Here is a 17912-nt window from a genome sequence, read left to right as displayed (position 1 = left end):
TGAATCTTCAACTCTTTCCTAGTCTGAATATTGCTTCTATTGGATTTGTGCTCTCTAAATATTCTCCTTAACAGCCCTCATGATATCTTGATTTCCCCATAGCAAAGCTCCAACACTAGACACTCTACTATCACTCAACAATAAATCAAGAAAGTTGAGTGCCTCATAACCATCCAAGACCATAAATGGTGTCATCTGAATAGAAAGATGGTAGGTAGTATTATAGTAGTATTCACAAAGACATATCGACTTAACCCATCCTTTTTGCTGCCCTACAATATAGTTCCTAAGATATCCCTTCTTGGTTAGATCAAAAAGTGGTGTTGCATGTCATGAATATCCATTTACAAATCTGCAGTAAAAACCACATGAGCCCAAAATTTCTCTAAGTTGTATGAGACTCTCAAGTGTAGGCCACTCAATGATTGCCTTGAGCTTGTTCAAATCCATGCATACTCCCTGTGTGCTAATGATGTGTCCTAAGTACAATAGCTCTCTAGAGCCTAACTCACACTTGAATTCCTTGACATGCAAGATCTCTTTGCCAAGAATACCCAAACCTATATCAAGATGCAGAATATAATCCCTCCACAATTTGTTGTACACAAAAACTATCACAAACTACCTCAACTGTTGTATGTCGAAATGATAAACATGTTTTTGTTGCTCCTCATATATTGGCATCAAAACACAATCTATGTCATGGAGCCATGTCATCCACAATACCATATCAGCATCTCCTATGTTTAAAACATAAAAATCTGCATTAAACTCAAAGTTATTCAAATGCATGGGCAGATCTGAAATCTTTCTGCCGCACCTAAGAGTGTAGCCATTTGTAACCTTTACTCTTATACCCTCAAACATCTACATCTGTATGTTCCATCTTTCAACCAACCAAGCATCAATGAAGTTATGTGTGGCTCCTGTATAAAGCAAGGTAATGATCTTCTGCCCAACTAAAACTCCGCGTATCCTAAAGGATCCCTCACGTTGTATGTTAGTGAGACGTGCTTCCTATAACTGAACTGACTCTTCCCTTTCAACCCTTTATTCCTCATGTTCTGATCCTGCTAACTCAGACTCTTGTTGATAAAATTTCTGATCTAAATTTTCAGATTCAAAATTCTCATTATATGCCCACATAACACAGTCAATCTTCCCCTTACACCTTAATGGACAATCATGGTTTGCATCATGCGCCCCTTTGCAATAAAAACTAACCTTCTTTCTACTCAAATCATTAAGCATTTATTTATCTAGGGGTGCTGCCGATTCCCCCTTTGGATCTAAGTTTTTCTGAACTACCAAATATGATCCTCAATTTGTTTGTGCATCATGTCATGATGAGATAATGCTACAATAATCACATCCTTCTTCACCTTCGACTGAATCTCCAAGCTATGAGCACCTTCAGCCGCACATGAAGAACCCTCAAACTGTTCTTGTTCCTTCATGTTTCGAATCTTTAACAAATCCTTTAATTGACCAGACTCGTCAACTTCATTGTTGTCATCGGATCTAGGTACGTTTTTAGATTCGTCCTCTATTTGAAATAAGAGTCTTCTAATGTTATCCATCCTCTTTTTCCTTGCTATGTTAAAGAGATTGACCTTTCCTTTGACTTCTTGAAGATGTTGTCTTGCATTGGCAGCCAAGGATTTAACATTTTTAGCTTTTTGCAACCATTCATCAGTCATTTATTTAATCTTCTTCACCTCTTTAATGCCAAAATATGTTAAACTAACTCTTGTATAATTGATATCTTTGAGTTTATCAATAGGTGTAAGGTTGCCATCAATGGATGTTATCATAGTGTTGACATTTTCATTATATGGAGAATGGCGGTGCATAGCGCAATTGTCCTGAAACAAATCAATAATGATATCGTGCCATTGTAAAGTTTTACCTTCAGCATGTGCAATCAAAATACTAGAGGCTGCTCCACTATGTAGAGTATCAACTTTCATATACACCTTAAGTGGCTCAATCAAATGATGAGGTCTTTGTAACTGCCCATTCTAAAGCAAGCTCCCTGACTGAAATGAATTTCAATTAGACGCATTATGTTGTGTTCTATCGTCCATGCGTACATCAACATCCAAGGTGCCGCTACTATGTCCTTCAATAGATAACTCAACTACATGTTCCTCTAGTTCGCAATCTTGGGGCTCCATGCCAACAACTAAATCTTCAAACTCATTTGCTAAGGCCTGATTTAAAGAATCAAACTCATCAGTGCATGAATCTATATCATACATTGTGTCATTAATATCCCTTTCTTGAGTACTACCAAGTGACATCTCAAGGATAGCATTTGGCCCTTGTGGATGCAAGGTTTCATAACTAATGTCATAAAAATCGGAAGTGTTTATGAAATCTCCATTCATGGTACCGGTATCTTGAGTGTCAACACCCATGGTCACTTCCAACACCTCTTGTGAAACCTCTTGTAAGGATGATGTAGACAAATCATCGCCCAAGGCTGTCATACTATTTTCCCAATTCAAATTTGCATGTCTATCAAATTCATCATACAAATTTTGACAGACCTTATTGGAACTAGTAGACATAAAGTCATTCTCCTTTATTATGGGTCGAAGGTTCTTATGAATCCAAGACTGAGCTCTAACTTTCCCACTACTATTGGCTGCATGCTTCAGATCTTTGTTTTGGTCTCTTGGCCTTTGATCTTGCCTTGTCTTGTAATGCTCTCTCCTCTGACTTAGAAATCTGTCAAAGCTCAGGTGTTCCCTAACCTCTGGTGTCAATGATTCCCATTCAACATTCGCTGCCATAAGATGATCTGCAAATGTCGCATCTCCTTTTGTTTGGTATGTGGATTCATCTTTTGTATTGTTGTAGTAAGTTTTCATAAAGCTTCAGTTATTCATTGCTGCTCCGCTGCCAAATGTCTAAAGAACTCCCGTGCTTCTCTTTCTTCATTGTCTCCAACGTCTTTTCCTTTGTTTCTTGCCATCTCTTCTCCTCCCTTGTCACCCATTTCTTCTACGGACATATTCTCAAACTGATTTTTCTCTTGTTCTTGATCTCCTACGAGTGAAAACCCTAAGGTGACCTTGTTGTTGTGGCTACATATGAAACTTCAACCCTCTAGGATGGGAGGATCAAAGCTCCGATACCACTGTAATAACCCCAACCGGTTATAACTTCGTGAAACACCAAACCCTTCTCAAATTCAAATGTTTAACATTTTCTCAAACACTTTGCAAGCATGCTCTAATACCATTGTAATATCCCTTGCCCAAAGTGACTGATTTTAGCTCAATGAATATTATCAAACACTTGTATGTTGTCTTTCTCTCTTCTGATTTTTTTGTTTTTCAAATTGTTTGATATAGTCTGAATGATGCTAAGAAATTTAGAATGTTCGCAAATGATATTACAATACTTCTTACAATGAACTAATATGCAAGTGCAGTTCTTTTTGGTATTTTCAATGCATATATATATGAAAACTAGAAATAGAATGCATACCTACAGCTAACTGACATTTTGACAAACAATTGGCATACAACTATTATGTTGATCATATATGCTATTAGATGGACATTTTGTCAAACAAATGGTATGCAAGATATATCTCCTCATTTGAATTCATTCTCATGTACAATGTTGCTATGAATTTGCCAAGGCAAATGGGCTTACAATAATGACTACAACAATGCCAAATCTTATTCTAAGTTATCACTTACAACAGCAAAATTATATGTCTAAGACTACAATGCTAACTACTAATAGTTGCAAGAGGAACCTAATAATAGTGATGTCCAAGGATAGAGATGAAAGTTGCAATCAGAATCAAGGATAAATACTGCAATGCGGCACTATTCATGTGTACTGTAGCAACAAGGAAAAATAATAATTACTAATGGCTGCCAAAGATGAATCTTCAAGTCTGCACTTGATAGTCTTTCAATATTCTTCAAAACCTTTGGTTAGTCCTTAACTTTAAGCACAAATAGAACTCCAAAATGAAGCTCACCTAAATGCCAAATTCAGTGGATATTTCACCACCTCAAATAGTTGCAACACTAAAGAATTGACTCTCTCCAATGGCTAACTGAAATCAGAAACCCTTAGTTTCTTCTCCTAGGTTTATATCAAATGCAATTGGCAATAATCGGATGCTTAACAATAAAGCTCTTGCCTCTATTTATTCTTTTCCTTCACCCTTCTAGAAGGAAATAAAATATTATTTAATTGCACTCTCTAGAAGCTTCCCCCTTTTCAAGGCAATAATTAGTTGTATTCCTAGAAAATGCACTCTCTAGAAGCTTCCCAGTTTCCAATACAATAATTAGTTGTGCTTCTACAAAATTAAATTAATTAAATATAAAGTCCCCTTTTAATTTTAATTTATTTAATGACTTTATAAAAAATTAATTTAATCAATTTCTTCTTATTTCTCCACTTAGCCTTCAGAGAATGTAAAGGCTAAGAACTCCACTGAGAGGCTAAAAAGATGAGGACATTACAATTGGACTCCTGATTTCCATGAACAACTTGCCAATCTTTATTTTCTAACTACTTTGAAGTGCTCAATATCTGCCACCCCTTGACCACGTGTTTTATTGCTAACTTGTTCTTAGGTTTAGGATGGGACATCACACATTGCCTTTTTGAAGATATTGTACCACATATAAACTGTCATACAATCTTAGTTCTCCCATTAACATTATTCATGTGAGCCAATTCATAGTTTCTAAGAAGTCAAAATCCTAATGGATCTCAACATGGCTGGCCATAGTAGCTTTTAAGAGGTTTCAAATATCAATGTAGCTTTAAAAGGGGCATCACAGCTTATATATAGATGTCATTCAAACATTATTTGGGAGGCATTTTGGCGAGTGCCATACAATTTTCTTGGGTGGTATAAGGTGACTAAAATAATATTTTGTTATACCAGCAGCGCTGAAATTTGCAGAAATAAATGTTTTACTAGTCAATGGTAGAGTACAGCTTATATGTAGATGTCATTCAAACATTATTTGGGAGGCATTTTAACGAGTGCCATACCATTTTCTTGGGTGGTATGAGGTGACTAAATTAATAATTTGATATATCGGCAGGGATGAAATATGCAGAAATAAATGTTTTAATCAATGGTAGAGTAGAAAGCACAAGAAGCACCTAAAACGCCTCAAGTATATCAATCATTTGGAAAACAATACATTCATGATTTACTGATATCATTGTTGTTGTGTTTATCAATTTGTATCAACTCATTGGTATGTGAAGATCAAGTTTATTCGTTTTAAGAGCTCCAAATCCTTGTGAACATTACATGAAAATCTTGCAAATAAGCTACATGTTAATCTGCAAAAAAACATAAAGTTAGTATAGTCACATTTATGCAAACTGTTTGACATTATGTCCATTGAGTGAGTCTAAGAATGAAATGGAAAACTTGGTACATAATTTGCATGGGTTCCTACATTTTAGTATGGAAAGATGTGTTGTACAAATGAGACATGAGTGAACATTCTTGAGATGCCTATGGAAAATCATAAGGAACAATGCAAGTTGTTGAAAGGCTTTGACAACAGAGCCTACGGTGATCTGTTTTTTCATTGGGGATTGCAGGCTGTTTTGAGACCACAGTAATATTGACCATTATTATTTCATTATGCATAGGTGTTGAGTTTATCAACAATCCATTGGAATACTAATCTAGTGCCCATTCCCCCAAAACCAATCATTAGTGAAACCCCTTTTCAGCAGAGGGCTTAGATTCAGTTAAAACCTATCGACCTTAATTGTAGCGAAGAACATGTATATGTTCTTATTTCTAGAACAAAGTAAAACCTTAATTGTAGCAAAGAACATGTCTATGTTCTTATTTCTAGAACAAAGTAAAGTCTTCTGCTACATTTGCTTTCTGTTCCTAAACAATAGATTATAAAGAAGTAAATATTTCATAAATAATCAGCTCCAATTATAGACCAAAAAAAATCCAAAATGTCATTGCATGGTGTCCAAAACATTTTATAACTGATTACTGATGAGTACAATACAATATAATGACTACATTACTTTAATTGCGAGTCATGAACCTTAATGTAATTCTGATTTTGCCTTGGTTTTCTATTAGAACAAATTTAGAATTTAATTGGAAATGTAAATAAATAAATAAATATGATGAATGCACAATTATAGCCAAAAAAAAATGTACCACATGATAAGAAATTTGGTCTAAGTTACAAAGTTCCAGAAACTAATATTTAGAAACATGATTAAAAGAAAAATTAAACCAAAGTGATAAACAGAACAGTACTAGAAAATAAATCTAACCTTAAGATGAAAATCATGGTATTTGCTATGTAGGCCACCATTTCCCTGTTCAACAAGGACATAATTGTTATTAAACAAAAAGAAACTGTCCACTCAAATCAACTATAATTCTTCTGGAGGTCTTGTTTACAAAAGAGTTTATCTTACAAACATCATTAAGGTAAGTGCCTCAAGGTAATACTTTACCACAACCCATTTTGAATGTGAGAAATCAACAAAAATCAGAGCTGACTATCAAAAAAAAATGAAGCTGCAGATGATTGAGCTTTTGAGTAGTTCATGTAAAGAAATTAATTAGCAACAGCAGATCTTAATATCAAGGACTCAGTTGAAGCATTTGTCCCAGTTTCATAAATACCAAATTATAATGTATATATTTCAACTATAGCAATGTTAATAAGACAGTTAAAATTTTGAATATTCAGTTCCCTTATGATTTCAGTTCCCTTATGAAGCCTTGATGGATGCAGTCATGACTGTTCATTTGGCACAACTGTTGTTTTCTTAAATGTTATAACCCTACAACAACCTTTTCTACTGTATGGTTATCAAAACTCCATTGTTCACTAAAAAACCACTTTGATATTCACCGCACACTTTAATATATTATTTTATCATGAATATGCATTGCAAGATAGCGTAAAATGACTGTCTTCTTTGAAGTCTTTTCCTAGCTCCTTGCTATCCTGATCATGGATCACGGAATTTGATCTGAAATGTTGTTACTAAAAACTATCACACAATTTAATCCAGAAATTCAGCCCTAATTGAAATTATGGTATCATTAATCTTGTACCTCGGTTATCAGGTGTGGAAATCATAACTTTGATATCAGGGATAACATCCATCTCCTTCTATTGTGGGCTTCTCTTTGGTGCCATTATGAAATTTAGCATTGGGAAACCAATTACTGGTAGATTATCCATCGAACTCTTGATTCTTTGGATGCTTTGATTAGCAATTATCTTGTATCTTGAATTCGTCCCACTGTAATTACTTACTTCTTAGTGAATTTTTGGATTCAAAACTTTCATAAATTCTTTGTATTACTTTGTATTACAAGTTAGTTAATGCACAATGTGTAATGTTTGATAATACTGGTTATCCAACAATGTATAAATTGTTTGTTCTAAGTGTTTGTCAGCATTGGGTAGTTATAAGCACCAGTAGTTAAAAGCGTCGGTTGATGATTGTGCTCTTCTTGGCAACTGTCTACTCCTGGAAATATATTGGTCATCCTCAACAGAAGTAGTATGATCTAGTCCAATCAACCTTAATACTTGGCCATCATCTCACCTTCTTCTGTAATAATTTCATGGATGAATAAAGCCACAATATAAATGTTGTATCTAAGCACCAGCAGTTAAAAGCATCAGTTGGTTGATGATTGTGTTCCTCTCCGAACCTGTCTAGTCCTGGAAATATATCGGTCATCCTCAACAGAAAGTAGTATGATCTAGTCCAATCAACCTTAATACTTTCCATCATCTCACCTTCTTCTGTAATAATTTCATGGATGAATAAAGCCATAATTCAAATGTTGTATCTAGCATGCAATGGTATCTTTATTATTAATTCACGTACTCAATGCTAAGGTTAGGGTAGTTTCAGTCGGATAAAATATTATGAGTGTAATACATATTTGCATATTATTATTATTATTGTATACTAAAATTAGTTGTTTCATATATATATATTGCAAATTGATATCCCATGTAATATACAATAATAATAATTGTTAATGTTTGGTAGCTTCTGTCGGATAACTCTATGGTTATTCATATAATTATATATGAGATATAATTCTATGTGAGATATAAACTATATATATATAACAATAATTAAATTTATATAAACTAATTATTTGATAACTGAATAGACATGTCTATTCAATAACTTATGCTCAATATAAATGAGAGGATGTTGCATATGGAAAACATATACCTCAACAGACAATGCCATTACATTTGCAGCAGATCCTTCAAACTTAACATGGTATCAGAGCCTAACTGCAAATGTATGAATGAATGATAAAAAGACTGATATATTACGGAATAGATGTAAGATGTTAAATATACATTGCAGTCTATATAGAGAGAGAGCAATCCATATAAAGGAGGATATTGTTTTGCAAATACAATATCGCATAAGCCATCAGGTTCACAATAGAGAATGCGATAATGAATTCCAAATCTGTTAATTGTGATCCCGTACATATGTTACAACACTCTCATATGGATGAGTGAAACATTGAGAGACATGATAGAAAGCGAAAGCTTCTACAGAGGGAGAACTGTGTTCAGGAAATCTATAAAGTTAATTTGTTTACTCCACTGCCATGATATAACAATGTACGACCCTGTTAAGAAATCATAGCAGATTTCATTCTCGAGACCTGTGTAGTGCTTCTTGAGACTATTAAGTTTCAGGATTTGCACCCTACTGAACTGGCAATGTTCAGTAACCCTTACTTAACATGGGAGTCATTTCATTATGTGAGACTGGATAATGAAATGAAACCTCCGGATTCTAGGCTGGTTCCTATTAGATCTTTCAGTGAAACACTCTAAAACTTAATGTAACTTAGAGGGGAAAAGGTAAGAAAGTGCAGAAAATAAACCTAAAACCTAAAGCTTAAACTAAGAAAAGAGTTGATACACCAGAAGTTATTATAAAGACGTAACACACATGTAACAAAGAGGATTATATAGTTCTATGAAATACAGATAAAGCACATCTTCCTGTAAAGGCTTGCACAAGTGATTTATGATAAGGTTTCAATACTGAAGCTACAAAAAGAGGATAAATTACTATCTCACTTTGACTAATTTCACCTATAAACACATATCATAACCTACAAGCAGACTTACTTTTCCACAAAAAGGTGTTGGAATGAGACAAAAAACAAGGAATAAAGAAAACATTCACAAGTTAACTTATCAAATCATTCATGACACACACAAAATTTGCAGAAAGAAAAAGGCTTAACAACTAAATTCATAAAGCATGATCACACTGCTGTCACTGGTATTATTTCTCCAAAATGAATTACAGACTTTGCAAATACAATTCAGAACTCAGAGTAGTCACAGAAACTCTATCCATAAAATCAGAACTCCTTACAAATGAGTTACAAAACTCAATAAGTACCAAGCCCAACTGTTTTGGGTCGCATGCATAAAGATAGCCTCCAAAACAGGACTTAGAACCTTCTGAAATAATGATCTTTTGCTCAAAAAGCTCCATTTAGTCATAAAGAACCTTATGACTCACCTTCCACTGTCCACAAAATGCTCAAACTGGTCATAAAGACCCACAAACTGACTTGACAAAGCCAAATTCGACCCCCCTATATTTTCTCCATATGTTTCCCAATCGTCTTCAACCTTAAAGACCATGATAAGAAGAATCTAATGACTCATATTTTCTTCTTGCATTTGTAAAATAAAAAAGAATATCTAATGACTTATAATTACGTCATTAAAATATTTATTCCTTACATCAAAACTTAATGCAAAAGAAAAATAAAAAGATACAACTTCCCCCTTTTATGTTTTTTGCATTTTTAAAATAAAAAATTTACCTTATGCAAAGGAACATTTCTAATACAAAACCACCTAAGGCATAATATAAACTAAACCCTCCCTCAACAAGCATAGAAAACTTCAAAAAGGATTAAAATCCCATGAATGTGCACAACCTGCGGATTTCAAAGTTTATTGAAAAAGGAAAAGGGGCGTGATGTTTGGTTTGAATACCCTAAGACATTATTCATTTTAGCATTTTGCATTTTGGAGTTTTCGCATATGGAAGAGCCGCAGGGATCTTGATGCGATTACTTGTTGTACTTGTTCTTGGTTGGGCGCTATACTGCAATCTCTTAACAAGTTTACTCTGCGAATTCTGAGCTTGGATAGCAACTATGTTGATGAACATCAATTTTTACTGGTATGGGCTTTTGCTTTTGCTAGCCGTAAGCCTTAGAAACATTGCTATTTTCATGGGCTGTTATGAAGTTATGAAAATGCCGGCTGGAACTTAGATGTTGTACATATGTTTTCTTCACCAGTATAAGTTTGCCTTTGAATATGATTTCATTGCTGGAGCTAGAAAGTTTTGTTGTTTTATGCTATTCCTTTTGGCCGAAATTTGAAATTTCAAGCCGCCATGAATATTTGCTGTACATATGTTTTCTTTGCTGTTTGGGATTTGAAAATGTCGCCATAAAATACTTCTGTTATGGATTTTGTTGATGTAAAAATGAATTCTGGAACTTGCATTTCGTTCCCATAAAAAACCCGAATTGGGTTTTCTTACATACAGGTTTTTATAATCATTTCATTTGACCAAAACCCAAAACACAGGTTCTCCTGTAGGTGAGCTGGAAGATCATTTCCAGCATTGTGACTTTGCTTAGAAACATGATGAATCCTCTAGAATATTTTACTTCTTTTCTTTTTGCATCTGCAATACCACCAATTTGTGGTCTTTAATATGCTCCATTTCAGGCATGTTGTAAGGATTGGTATCGCCCTCAAAAGCACCAACAATTTCTTTTATTTCATTTGGAGACTGTAGAGGCACAAAAGCTTCTAAAGAGAGTAAATGAACTTGTACCATATGATCTCCACCTTGTTCACTATTCTCTGTCCAATAATGCCTGCTTCCTTTAGTTTTAATGTCTTGATCTTATCCGTGTAGAACAATATTAGCTGCGACCTCACTATTTAAGACATTATTGAAGAATGAATGTTTCAAAAGCTTTATTGCAGATGGTCTCTTTAACGGATCCTTTTCCAAGCACTTGGCAACCATTTCCAAGAAAGGCTTAGAAATCTTCCTATTATTGGAACCTTTGAACCTTCCTCCGAGTAAGCTTAATCAAAGCAAATCTCATTAATGCTAAAATGTTGTATTTGAGCAACTGTTACATTGGCATTTTCCTCTAATTGGCGATCTCCCATATTAGTTGGTTGTTCAAATAGTATGAAAAACTATTGTAGTCTGATGGGCTATGAGTAGTATTCATACTTATCTTTTCATGTTTTTGGCAGCTACTTGTAAGATTCAGATCAATGACATCTTGCCATTGAGATTTTTTTAATCCTCATCATTAATATATCCCTTGTGATGTTTGCATTATTTATCAAAATGTCGACTGTACCTCATGAATCAACTATTGTTTTAAACATGGCCTCAACATTAGCCTCCTTTCATACATCTGCTCCAAACACCACATCATTGCTTGAATTATGTGTCTCATCACAATGAGTTTGAGCAATAGATAACTATTGTTTCAGTAATCGTGGATGATCATTGTTTGAATCATGTTATAGAACTAAAAGCTCTTTGTTTATTTCATTGTTATAGCACCAATATCAAAGCGAGTTCTCTTATTGTTTCCTTTTGAATACATTGTGAGTTACAGCAGTAATAATGATAATTGTTTCATAAGGTTCGAGCACAGGCTCGTGACACTCATAAAACTACTCCTTCTTTCAGCACTAGATGACAATATCACTGCTTATTTTCTTTTATAACGAAATGCATCGAAAGATAGAGTATTTGTAGGAATAGAGCTATGCAGTCATTGCTTAGATCCTTCGGGATCTAACATCATCTTCCTTCATTTTTTCTTGCAGCTACTGAAGAATGTGGAGCTTGGAGCTGGACGAGCATACCAGGGAAAGAGTTCATAACCAGTCAAAGCAACAGGCAATGACTGGTTACCTCTATTCCTATTTCTTTCATGTATATGTATTTATTTGTTTATGAATTTCTTTATGAAAGAAAATTGGCTAGCTATACTCACGGCTTGTGTGAGATCTTTTCTGTTCAGCATATGACCTCATTTCATTGTTTGAAAACGTCAATGTACATTTGAAAATAAATAAATACGAGGACATTTCTATTATTTGAATGAAATGAAAAGCACTTCTATACTTTCATTGCATGCATGCTTAAATTTTACACGTGCAAAATTTTAGTAACAGAGACATTATGGTATAAGATCACAAGAACATTAGCATTTTTGCTACCCTTTCTTGTGGTGATCGGTTTTGTGAGATATGGAAGTACACTTGGTTTTGGATGAAGACACTTCTCTCAATATTTGATTGCTATACTTTGACTATATGTCCTCATTGTATGGATTTCAAAATTTTATTATTCTTGCCAATTGTAGCCTTGGCGAAATCTGCACATTAATTAGATAACTGGAATTTGAAGTGAGCATTATATAAATTGAAATCTACCTCTACTTGCGACATGGGTAAAATATGAGATGCATAAATGGGCGATAGCTGGTGAGCTCATGTGTAGTGTCGATAGAAGCATCAATGGCCAAAATTTAAAAATTGTCAAGGTCATCTTTGTTCCTTAGCAGGATATTAATTGAAACATAAGCGAGTATGGGGGCTGTTGAAGTAGACAAAAATATTGGATTGGTCCCTCAAAGTCATGCAAATATAAGACCCTTTGGGATCGAATTGGGACCTATGCAAATGACATAGTCAATGTTGAACACAACGTGCAGAAGATCTCACTAAGTGAGCATACAAAACAACTAGTTCGCATTAGACCAACCCAAATTGGCATCGTGGCAAAATGACCAGCGCAAATTAGTGGCAAGGCCTCCAACCGATGCCCCCTTGCATAACAAGTCGAATGATGGTTTGCATGATGAGAAGGAAGAGTCAATGTTGCAGAAGGTACCTTTGACCAGTCACCAAGTCCAAAGCAAGAATTTTGACAACAAAGGGAAATTTATTTAGTTTTATGACTCGGGTCATTGATTCCCTTAAGGTAAGTACATGTGATATGTTTTTTTTATTATAATAAACAATAAATTTATGGTAGGTATTTGAATAATGGTGATTATATGAATATATATTTTCAAAGTATAGATATTTGTCTATATTATATTCATATGATCTATTAACATATTTTATTATTGTGAATGGTGAACATTCAAATATCTATGATCTATGATTATATTGGAGTTATTGAGAACATAAATTAATTATCATTACAATGTCAAATGGAATGAAATAAAAGGACAATGATATGCAAATGAATATTTATTATTCTTGAGTATGTTATTTATTTAATAAATGTAGTCTCTCCCTTAATTTTATTTACAAGAGCTATTTGCCTTGATCTTTTCCTCTAAGAGTGTTCTTGTAGGAAATAGAGGGAGATTAAGATTCTGAGGGAGAAGACTGAGGATACTATTTGGTTAACCTTCAGTGAACCCGATCTTATTAATTAAGAGGGAGTAGACCATGCTAAGATGGTTTCTCTAATAAGTTGGAGTAGACCATGCTAAGATGGTTTCTCTAATAAGTTGTCCCAGTCATAGTTGGAAAACTCGCCAAGCCCCCCAAAAGTTTAATCGGGAAAAACTCGACGATTTAAAAAAAAAACTCGGGGAAAACTCGGGAACGTAAAAAACTGCTGAAATTTAATTAAAAATACATTTATTTTGCAAAATTTAATGAGAAGATGAATCTAATAAGTTAACTGAAGACAATACAAAAGAAAGAAACAAAGTTTAGATATATATAAATGCATAATGCGTACAAAATTGCATTCTCATGCAGAATGCTCATGGTAGGAAGCAAAATAGTAAATTACTAAATAGTTTCAATCTGTCAAACTAGAAGTAAATACTAAAAGTCTAAATACATCAATACAATGTCAATCACATCTTCCTCTTTCCACTTGCACTAGCAAGAAAGCGAGGGGGTCTAGTCTTAGAAAAAGTGCCCCGTACTGGGATAGGGCGTGAGCTGCGTGACTGTGAACTCTGAGGTTGTGCCCCCTCGCTCGACGTCCCTACTGACTAGCTCGGCGTCCTAGAAGAGGATGCATCTACTCCTAATGGTAATGCCTGATCCTCGCCTAAATTATCATCATCCTCGTCCTCATCCTCAATGTCATCCATAGTGAACTGAAAATTAATGTTAGCTTCCCCCTCCATGGCCTGCCTCTCCAAATCAGCGATCTCATCTGGTGTAAACAATGGACTTGGCTCTTGTGCTGTCCAATCAGAATAAGGATCTATCTCATCTACATCAAGCGGACCAGGTAGTTCTAAGAGCTGTGCCTTTTTTATGCGCAACTTAAGATTATAGTGCACATAAACAAGATCATTAAGCCGTTTTTGAGTCATTCTGTTTCTTTTCTTTGTATGGATGGACTCAAATAAGCTCCAATTGCGCTCACAATGGGATGAGCTACAAGGTTGGGATAGGACTCTGAGAGCAAATTTCCTTAAATTGGGGGTATTGCCACCCCAACTTGCCCACTAAGCATCTGCAAAACAAAATTAAAAAAGTTATAAAGCAATAAAAAAAAAATCAGAAGCACAACTTATCAATTAGCAAAAGTTTTAAAGCATGATCTTGCTCTCTTTGCTAGCATAGAAGAGAACAAAGGACCCCTTGATTCCACATAGATTTGTTGTTCGATCACAATAAGGTCTCTCTCCTCTTCACTTGATATCATTCTCTCAATGCATTTAGAGAGACCTTCCATGACCTCTCCATTAGGATCTGAGTAGGAATCATCAGCCCTAAAACAAATAGAAAATGATATCAAGTCTTACTACACAACCTTAAAAAGTAAAGTAAAATAAAGACTTATTAAAATCCCAACTTCAAGGACAATCAATTATCATAGTACCTGAATTTGGGATTGAGGAAGTAGCCTGCTGCATGAATAGGTTGGTGGAGCATATTGTTCCACCTCCTATCAATTATTTTCCAAATGGGGTCAAATCTGAGACTGTCCCCGTGATAATAACTTCTAACAACCTCTTTCGCCCTATCCATGGCCTCATAAAGCCCTCCCATTGGAGATTGCTTCCCATCACATGTGCGCAAGACTAGAACCAGGGGCAGAGACATCTACATTTGAAATTTGAAAAATACAAATTAGTTAATAACATAGTAAGTTATGAATTGATAATAAAACTTGAATAAACTATAGTAACATAGTAATTTACCTCCACAATCTCCTTAGCCTTTGCAAAAAAGCTATCATCAAAGACTATTCGTGCCACAACCTCTCCTTCGAGCTTCTTTGAGTAAGGTGAAGCAACTCAATCAGCACACACAAACATTTGCTTCAAAGCCAATATGTGGTCAAGAATACTTTGCAACGTCAAGAAGACTGTTGCAAACCTTGTCATAGCAGGTCTCATCAAATCTTTGCCTTTAGTGGCTTTTCTCATCAAACTAAGAACCCATGGGTGATTATAGATATACTTCGTGACTCACCTAGCATCTTCCACAACTGGACTCACCCAATCAAGTTTTCCTATGTCCTCCAAAAGAAGGTCAAGGACATGTGCTGCACAAGGTGACCAAAAAAGTGTGGGATGCCTCTCTTGGAGGATTCTACCTAAAAGATTAGCAGAAAATCAATAATCAGTAACAAACTTTCCATATTTAGTATTTACAAATTACATCAAATCTAAATTGAATAATACCATAGCATTACATTCATGATTCATATTGATTCAAATATAAAAAATTAAATCTACCTACTGCCACATATGTTGCTACATTATCTGTGATTATTTGCACCACATTCTCTATTCCCACTTCCATGACAACATTCTCCAACATTAAAACCAATGTGGCTGCATTTTTCACTTTGTTGGAGGCATCGACAGATTTCCAAAACACCACATCATCTTTGCAAGCAATCAAGAAGTTAATAATGGTTCTACTTCTTCCATCTGTCCACCCATCAGATAAAATGGTGCAGCCATACTTCTTCCACTCTTTCTTTTGGTCTTCTATCAACAATGTTGCCCTACCAACCGCTTTGTCAAGCAACCTACAAAATTTAAGTGTAATATTAAATAAAGTGTAAGTGTTAGTAAAAAATTAGGAAATAAGTTATAACAATTAAGATCTAAAATATGACAATGAACTAAAGTGAATCACAATTATTTACAATTACTAAATAATAAAATACTAACCTTCCACTCATATCCTTGCGATTAGGCGGCTTCTACCCTTTGCCTGATATTGTCATTGCATTCACCATATTGACCCAATAGGGACTATCAGCGGCATTCATTGAGATATTGTTGAAAAACCAAAAATCAGCTGCTGCAATATCAGTTTGCTCATGCACCTCCTTAAACCATGTAGTGCCCTCTAATGATGGCTGTGCTCCAGGTGTTTTCCTGGGCACAAAATAACCACCTATCCCTGATGGGGATCCGGATGGTGATGATGAAGAAGTAGGAGATGTAGTAGAAGTGGAACCGGTAAAAGAGAAATTTTGTTTGCGGATCCGTGGGCCACGAAGAGATCCTGGTATGTTCTCAAGTGCTTCTTCTTCCTCTTGCATATCAAAAGGAGCTCCTTCAGATTCAGCTATGGCCGCCCTCATAGCTAATTTTGCCCTCTCCCTATTCAATTTTTTTTCTTCAGCAGCTGCAAGTAGGGCATGGATGAATTTTTTTTCTTCATCAGTTACCTTGAGAGAAGATTTGAGTCATGTTTCTTTATGCCTGCAAGGTGGTATTTGAGGCGGTTTATGCCTCCAGAAATAATTCTCTCACAGGGAATGCATATCACCTTCCCAATATCATTTGGACTTGGAGCTTCATAGGCATACCGCCATGCCTTATCTCTTGCATTTTTAGGCCGAGTGCCTATATATCTAGATGGGCATGGTGTTTGTGGCCACTCTTCTTGCGGGTTTGTTATGTTTTCTTAATGCTTGTCCGCTGCCCTACACAAATAATTAAATTTATAGAAAAACGAATAAACAAAGTTAGAACTTAGAGTTAGAACTTAGAAGCTAGAAGTTTAGAACAACTAGGGTTTCAACTTTCAAATGATTTGAAATCATTTACAAACAACAACAAAAACAATAAAAGCTTTGCTTAAAACTATAAAAAGTTTTCAAACAATGATAAGATGAACATACCTGGAAAGAAATTTCTCTTCTAAATTCGGTTAGAATCCTCCAAAATCCACTCCAATCCGTCTTTAATCACTTGCAATCAGCTAAAACCTTCTTTGCTCCACACAAATGAAAGAAACAATGCATTTTGACCTATTTAGGCGTCATTGGCTGCGAATTCCCTGAACCGCGAGTTTTTTACATTAACTCGCCGAGTTTTTGACTAAAACTCGCCGATTACTCGGCGAGTTTTTGGACTCATGCCGAGTTTTTTGACAGGCGAGTTTTTGGGCGATTTACTCGTCATCCCAAAATACTCGACAAGTGTTTAAAACTCGCCGAGTAACCGGCGAGTCTTCCATCTATGGTCACAGTCAAGAGGATTGTGACCATGTGACATTTATATGGGCCTATCCCCTGTGTATATCATAAAGAAGTGACAACTTCCAAATGATCATCACTTGTATTTGGAGAAGTTTTTGTAAGGTGACGATCTTACAATAAACTTGTATTATCAAAAGAAATAAATTGAGTAAATGGTGAATGTCTTGTATCTCAATATTCTAGGAGGCCATTACTCTTAGAGTACTTGGTGAATATCATTGATATTCTGGGAGGCCAATACTCTTGATATCAAATGTGATATCTAAACGTTTTGAGTAAGTGGT

The 17912-nt window shown here is 35.1% G+C and overlaps 3 protein-coding genes across 5 annotated transcripts in view; all 3 read right to left on the bottom strand.

Moving 5' to 3' along the window:
• The window catches only part of SOS1 (sodium proton exchanger, putative (NHX7) (SOS1)), a 299664-nt gene that overhangs the window by 234110 nt on the left and 47642 nt on the right, over positions 1-17912 (bottom strand). For both annotated transcript variants that reach the window (XM_089796759.1, XM_089796760.1), the window contains exon 11: positions 6316-6360. In XM_089796759.1, the coding sequence (XP_089652885.1) occupies positions 6316-6360 (45 nt within the window). The remainder of the gene's footprint in view (positions 1-6315; positions 6361-17912) is intronic.
• Positions 13854-15224, bottom strand: LOC149541544 (uncharacterized). Of its 2 annotated transcripts, none has more exons than XM_089796763.1 (2): positions 15001-15224; positions 13854-14890 (listed from the first exon to the last, which is right to left on the bottom strand). In XM_089796763.1, the coding sequence occupies exon 2, from the start codon at positions 14486-14488 to the stop codon at positions 14159-14161; it is 330 nt and encodes a 109-aa protein (XP_089652889.1). In that variant the 5' UTR covers positions 14489-14890; positions 15001-15224; the 3' UTR covers positions 13854-14158. The 2 variants fall into 2 exon arrangements, with proteins under 2 accessions (XP_089652889.1, XP_089652888.1); XM_089796762.1 differs by having other exon boundaries at positions 15001-15223.
• Positions 16063-16833, bottom strand: LOC149541543 (uncharacterized). The gene is made up of 2 exons (XM_089796761.1): positions 16307-16833; positions 16063-16161 (listed from the first exon to the last, which is right to left on the bottom strand). The coding sequence occupies exon 1, from the start codon at positions 16723-16725 to the stop codon at positions 16339-16341; it is 387 nt and encodes a 128-aa protein (XP_089652887.1). The 5' UTR covers positions 16726-16833; the 3' UTR covers positions 16063-16161; positions 16307-16338.

Source organism: Cupressus sempervirens, chromosome 8, assembly GCF_028749045.1.
Source record: "Cupressus sempervirens isolate cs-2001-9-10 chromosome 8, ASM2874904v1, whole genome shotgun sequence".
Classification (NCBI taxonomy): domain Eukaryota; kingdom Viridiplantae; phylum Streptophyta; class Pinopsida; order Cupressales; family Cupressaceae; genus Cupressus; species Cupressus sempervirens.
The sequence above is the reverse complement of the archived record's forward strand: the minus strand, read 5'-3'. Positions and strand labels throughout refer to the sequence as shown.

Bases quoted from the DNA above. Each gene is read 5' to 3' on its own strand.
- LOC149541544 (XM_089796762.1), bottom strand. From the start codon at position 15,170: ATGGGAGGGCTTTATGAGGCCATGGATAGGGCGAAAGAGGTTGTTAGA. The intron at 14,891-15,000 runs GTACTATGATAA...TATTTGTTTTAG, and splicing joins TTCCTCAATCCCAAATTCAG to GGCTGATGATTCCTACTCAG.
- LOC149541543 (XM_089796761.1), bottom strand. From the start codon at position 16,725: ATGAGGGCGGCCATAGCTGAATCTGAAGGAGCTCCTTTTGATATGCAA.